Source organism: Tachyglossus aculeatus, chromosome 7, assembly GCF_015852505.1.
Source record: "Tachyglossus aculeatus isolate mTacAcu1 chromosome 7, mTacAcu1.pri, whole genome shotgun sequence".
In the NCBI taxonomy this organism is placed as follows: domain Eukaryota; kingdom Metazoa; phylum Chordata; class Mammalia; order Monotremata; family Tachyglossidae; genus Tachyglossus; species Tachyglossus aculeatus.
In genome coordinates, this window is record NC_052072.1 from 18,111,830 (window position 1) to 18,118,194 (window position 6,365).

The following is a 6,365-nucleotide window of genomic DNA, read 5'->3' on the forward strand; positions in this document are numbered from 1 at the left end:
GAGAGCCGGGAAGTGAGCTTTTGGGGGCCGAGGAGCCGGGGGGCTGGGGGGTAGGAGGACTGAGGGACAAGGGGCTAAGGGACCAGAGGTTCAAGGAGTGAGCTTTCAGAGGCTGAAGAGCTGAGGGACCTGAGACTAAAGGGGCCAGGGAGCTGGGGGACTGAAGGACCCAGGGCTAAGGGGCCACAGGGCTGGGGTCCCTTAGGCTTCATCTGGTCCCTGGGAGCAGGCAACCACCCTTTCCACCCTCGGGATGAGCCTGGTGTGGACGGAGTGGGCTGGCCACCCCCCATCTGCTCTCATGGACAAATGGTCAGACTGGGCTCTCCCCTACCCTGGTCTCGTCACTTGGAGATGTGCCTCTCCTCCACCTCTGGTTCCCTCGGGAGCTCCTCCAGGATAATAATAATAATGATAGCATTTATTAAGCGCTTACTATGTGCAAAGCACTGTTCTAAGCGCTGGAGAGGTTACGAGGTGATCAGGTTGTCCCACAGGGGGATCACAGTCTTAATCCCCATTTTATGGATGAAGTAACTGAGGTGCAGAGAAGTTAAGTGACTTGCCCAGAGTGACCGGTATGATCCCAGGCCTGGGATCGTGGTTCCCCCAAGCCACCTGGGGCTCTCTGGAGCCGTCTGAGTCTCCACGCTGCCCGGTGACCCAGAAGCAACAGGCCCACCTGCCCCCCCCAAAGCCAGAGGGCGGGGGCTTCTGCCCCACCTAACAGGCTTAGCGGTCTCCACTGTGCAGGCCACGGCCGAGGTTCGGCCCACTGACGAATGTCCGTGTCTCTGTCTCCCCCCGCCCCCTCTCCCGCCCCGGACCGCCCCACCCCATGGGCTGCAGACGCCGGGGTGATCCCGTGTGGAGGGATGGGCAGCGCCGGGCCTGGACTGACCACGCTGCCACCGGCCCGGCTCCTTCTGCCTGACGCGGTGTTGCTGACCGGCCCAGAGAAGGCGACGGAGGCCGAGAGGCCCAGCTGGAGCCCCCCAGCCAGCCCTGAGCAGGGCCTGTCGGCCTTCTACCTCTCCTACTTTGACATGCTGTACCCCGAGGATGGAGGCTGGGGACCTAAGGGCTCGGGCCAGGGCCCCCCCGGGGGCGGGAGCTCTGCGGCCCCGAAGGAGCCGGAACAGTGCCCCATCATCGACAGTCCGGGGCTGGGGGTAGGGCAGGGGGGGCCAGGGCTGCCCTGTGCTCCCAGCCTGCCTCTGGAGGAGGCCTCCCTGGAGCAAGTGCAGTCCATGGTGGTGGGCGAGGTCCTCAAGGACATCCAGACGGCCTGCAAACTGCTCAACATCACAGCAGGTGGGTGGAGGCAGCCCTGGCTGGATCTGGGCCCGGCCTGGACCACGGCGGTGGCTCCCAGGCTTGGGATTGGGGTGTGGGAAGAGGGCAGAGAGTGGGGATTGGGGGAAAGTAGTCCCAGGGACCCAGGTCCCACCGGAACCCTCACAAGGGAGCCTCAAACCAGGAGAGTCAGGGGCCACCCTTTCTGTGAAGAGACCTCTCTCCCCAATTCCCCCCCGCCGCTCCCCGAGCCCTTCCCAACCCCTTCCTAGATTCCCCCAACCCCATCTGGACTCACCCCCTTCCCTAGTTGCCCTGTTCTTCCAGACAGACTAGGGCCTTCTTCCTCACGGGCTTCTTCTCTGCTTGGAGCTGTGAAGCTGAGGGTCAGGGGAGGTGTGTGAATTTGTGGGGACGTGTGTGTTTGTGTGTGTGTGTGTGTGTGTGTATCTGTGGGTGTTCGCGTAGGTCTGTCTTTCACTGGATGTGTCAGTGTTTGGTTTTGCATGTGGGTGTGCCTGGATATGTGCGTATGTGTATTCATTCAATCATATTTATTGAGCGCTTAATGTGTGCAGAGCACTGTACTAAGTGCTTGGGAAATACAAGTTGGCAACATATAGAGACGGTCCCTACCCAACAACGGGCTCACAGTCTAGAAGGGGGAGACAGACAACGAAACAAAACATGTGGACCGGTGCCAAGTCATCAAAACAATACTGTGTACGTGTGCCAGGGTGCAAGCCTGGGACAGTGAGTGTTGGTGTGTGTTCCTGTGTATCTTTGCGTTTGTCTCTGTGTGTGTGTGTGTGGTGTGCGTGTCTCTCTAGGGGTGTTCCCGCTCAGAATCTCTGTCTCTCTGTAAATCCAGACTTTGTTAAATCCCCAGAGAAGTCACTTAAATCTAAGACTTCCACCACCGACCCAAATCTATTGGGTCTAGGCCTATAACCCCACACCCGCTAGGCTCCCTCCATCCTTCTACCACCCACCCCAACTCCCCGGCCCCCTCCAGCCCATTTCTCCCTGTGCCTCTCTCTGTCGGGGGCGGGGGGATCCTGGGCAGGCCGTTCCCTTCTTTGCCCCCAACTCCTTGGAGCCGCCGGGCCCTCTGTCTCCCACGGGCCGGAGAAGGAGTCTGCCTGCTGCCGGGTGAACAATGGAGCCTGGAACAGATGGCTCTGACATCGGGGTGTAACGGACTACTGAGCAGCACATGGGGCGAGAAGGTCACCCCCCGGGATGGGTCGGAGGGTCCGAGGCTCGAGCCCAGTACCCAGCTCCAAGTCCACTATTGCTTGTGCCTATTCACCCTGCTTGGAACGCCCTCCCCTCGCCTCTTAATCCCCTCTTGCAAAATGGAAGGAAGCCCACCTCCTCTCGGAAGTCTCCCCAGACTGACATCTCCTGAAAGCAGTCACGTGGATGCAACTTCCCCCAGAATTTAGGGAATCTCTGTCAGGGGTGTGGGCTTCCCTTTTGGGTGGGTATCTCTCGGCTTTTTGACGACTTCCACCCATGGCCCTGCGCTTTGGGGTTGTTGTCTGCCTGCGTTGGGGCACCTGTCTCTGCTCTGCCTCCCCCATCGGACTGTCCGTTTCTCTGGGGCAGAGGTGCTGTCTTTTCCTTCCACCATTCTTCCTCGGTCATCCAGTCCTTTATAATAATAATAATAATAATGGCATTTATTAAGCGCTTACTATGTGCAAAGCACTGTTCTAAGTGCTGGGGAGGTTACAAGGTGATCAGGTTGTCCCACGGGGGGGGCTCACAGTCTTAATCCCCATTTTCCAGATGAGGTAACTGAGGCTCAGAGAAGTGAAGTGACTTGCCCAAAGTCACACAGCTGACAAGTGGCGGAGCTGGGATTTGAACCTCTGACTCCAAAGCCCGGGCTCTTTCCGCTGAGCCACGCTGTTTCTCTGTGTCTGTGCCCAACTTCTGCCCCCCAGGGCATCTCCTCCCTGGCAGGAACTGACTCTTCCCCACACTCCACCCCTCCTTGCAGTGCCCTGGCCACCTCGGGACTCTGCCCTCTTCACAAACCGAGAGGCCGGTGGACTTTCTTGGCTTGGAAGTGGGTGACACCCAGGTGTGCTTATTTAATGCCAACGCCTCGTTAGGTCCCCGTCCCCACCCTTGCCTGGGGTCGGGCACCTCCCCCGGCACCCTGGCAGATGGAGGGATTTGTCCGGGGGTCCGGGGCTCCGTCCCACAGACCCAGCTGACTGGAGTCCGGGGAATGTCCAGAAGTGGATCCTGTGGACGGAGCATCAGTACCGGTTGCCCCCCGTGGGCCGGGCATTCCAGGAGCTGGCCGGCCGGGAGCTGTGTGCCATGTCCGAGGAGCAGTTCCGCCAACGCTCCCCCCTCAGCGGGGATGTCCTTCACGCCCACCTGGACATTTGGAAGTCAGGTAGAGGCGGCCGGGGTGGGAGGTGGGAGGCCGGGCCTGGACCAGGGGGCCTGGAGAGGGAGGAATGGGACCGGCCAAGGTGGAATGCTGGGCTCTCGCCCTTCCTGGCCCTTCCTGGCTCTGCCTGGCCCTGCCTGAAACATCCTAACCCTTTCCATCCCCATTGCGGGCTGGGCACTTTCCATCTCTCCCCCTATTCCCACTGCTCTCTCATCCAGAGTGTTGAGGACGCAAGCTCAACTGTCCCGAGCCAGTCTGCTTCTGTCTCTTTGTCTCTTGTTGGGTTAGGGTCTCCATCTGAGTGGGATTGGAGTTGAGGGGCTGGTTGGGTGGCTGAGGAAATAGTGTTGTCATGTGTTCATTGTCCTATCCCCTCTCCCAACCCGCCAAAGCGTTTTTCCCTCTTGTCCCCCAGTCCCTCCCCTGGCCCATCCCACTCACCTGTCCCTTATCCACGCCTTTGACCATTGATCAGTCAATCCGTCGCTGGTATTGATCGAGGGCAGAACACTGTCCTGCACGCTGAGACTGACTAGCCCTTGCATCTCTTGTAGCGGCTTGGATGAAAGAAAGAACATCCCCCGGGGAGATGCAGTACTGTGGTAAGCTCGGCTCCGCTCGCTCCGCAGAAGAGGGGGCTTTGGTGAGAGGAAGGGGGTGCAGAGGGAAGAGGAAAAGGAAAGGTAGGGGAGAAGAGGGGAGGTCGAGGAGAAGGGAGGTGAGGAAAAGGGAAGAAAGGAGTGGATAGAAGAGAGAAGGAAAAGGAGAGATGAAGAGAGGTGAGGGGAGGAGAGAGAAGGAAAGGGAAGGAAAGGGAGGAGAGGGGAAAGGAGGAAAGGGGAGGAGAGAGGAGGAGAGGAAAAGGGAAGAAAGAGAGGAAAGGGGAGGAGAGGGGAAGGAAGGTAAAGGAGGAGATGGGAGGGAAGAGAGGAGAGGGGAGAGAATGGGAGGAGATGAAAGGGGAAGGGTGGAGAGGGAAGGAGTGTAAGGGAGGAGAGGGGATGAGGGAAAGGGAGGAAGGAGGGAGGTGAGGAGATGGGAGAGAAGGGAGGGGAGGAGAAAGAGGAGAAGAAGAAGAGAGAAAAGGGGAAAGGAAGGGAAGGAAAAGGTGGGGGCTGTGAGGATGTGGCCCCTGGGGTGGCTCCTAGCTGGCTGATGGCCCGCTGCCCACAGCAGGGAGCGAGGAGAGCTGGACGGACAGTGAGGTGGACTCCTCCTGCTCGGGGCAGCCCATCCACCTCTGGCAGTTCCTCAAAGAGCTGCTCCTCAAGCCACACAGCTACGGCCGCTTCATCCGCTGGCTCAACAAAGAGAAAGGTGGGTTGGGCCGGGACCTGGGGGCGGGGGCCGGGGCCCAGGGCTGAGGCCTGGGAGACCCCCGGGAGCTGCTTCATGCAGGAAGGGGACAGTCCGGGCTACGGCCAAGCCCTGCAGCTTCAGGACAAGGGAAAGACCAAGTTTCATGGCAGCAGGAGGGGGCTAGGCCAGACATCAGGAAGGACTTCCAGACCGTGCTTGTCCCGGGAGCCAGGGGGAGGCTTTTAAGGAAGGGGGCAAGGAGGTGGGGGGCGTCCCATTGCCAAGAGACAAGAGTTCAGGCGGCCCGGTAGACTCCCGAAGGCCCTTCCAGTCACAGACCACCCCGCTGACTCCATGACTGTGTCTTCTGCCCCCCGCTGCCACCCCCCTACCCCCTCAACCGGGCCAGGCATCTTCAAGATCGAGGATTCGGCCCAGGTGGCCCGACTCTGGGGTATCCGGAAAAACCGGCCGGCCATGAACTATGACAAGCTGAGCCGCTCCATCCGCCAGTATTACAAGAAAGGCATCATCCGCAAGCCCGACATCTCCCAGCGCCTCGTCTACCAGTTCGTGCACCCGGTCTGAGGGGGGCACAGCGGGGGGGCACCGGTGGGGGCAGGGGGAGGGGCAGCCCCTGTCCTGGACTGCTCTCCCCCCAGGCTGGGCTCCTCTGATGGCCCCCACCCCGTGCCAGCCAGACTACAGGGAGGTGCCAGCCCGCGGCTGCAGAGAGAGAGAGCGAGGTGCTGGTCCCCCAGTGCCCTCTTCCAGGGCTGCCCGCTCCAGGGCCTAGTTGGTGGAGCAGCTGATCTCAGGCCTGACTGCCCCATCCAGGAGGGGCCTGGGGAAGGGACAGAGTCTTTCAGGGAGACCCCTCTCCCCATCCCCGGACCCTGGGATCTGTAGGTTCCAGGCCCACTCCCTCCCAGATGACTCCTAACATAATAATACTATAATAATATCAACAATAATAATAGTATTTGTTAAGTGCTAAGCACTGTACTAAATGCTGGGGTGATACAAGGTTATCAGACACGGTTCCTGTCCCACATGGAGACCAGGTATTGAGTCCCCATTTTAAGGATGAGGAAACCGAGGCCCAGGGAAGTTACGAGACAAGGTCACATGGCAGACAAGCGGTAGAGCCAGGATTCGGTAGAGACGGGTCTTCTGACTCTCAGCCCCTGCTCTGTCCACTGAGCCACCCTACTCCTTCCTGATGTCCCTTCTTAATGGGTCCCACCTGGCCTCGCTGCCCACTTCCCAGCCCTGCCAGCATGTCCTGCTGCCCAGGACAGGCCAGGATGGGGGGTCTGGAGGGGCAGAAGTGTTCAAAGATTGTGGTCCCTGC

The 6,365-nt window shown here is 59.8% G+C and overlaps 1 protein-coding gene across 2 annotated transcripts; it reads left to right on the forward strand.

Moving 5' to 3' along the window:
* Window positions 1–875: 875 nt before the first annotated feature.
* SPDEF (SAM pointed domain containing ETS transcription factor) lies at window positions 876–5,599 on the forward strand. 2 transcript variants are annotated; one of them, XM_038749811.1, is made up of 5 exons: window positions 876–1,314; window positions 3,515–3,712; window positions 4,267–4,314; window positions 4,886–5,029; window positions 5,421–5,599. In XM_038749811.1, the coding sequence occupies exons 1-5, from the start codon at window positions 876–878 to the stop codon at window positions 5,597–5,599; spliced, it is 1,008 nt and encodes a 335-aa protein (XP_038605739.1). The 2 variants fall into 2 exon arrangements, with proteins under 2 accessions (XP_038605739.1, XP_038605740.1); XM_038749812.1 differs by lacking the exon at window positions 4,267–4,314.
* Window positions 5,600–6,365: the final 766 nt, after the last annotated feature.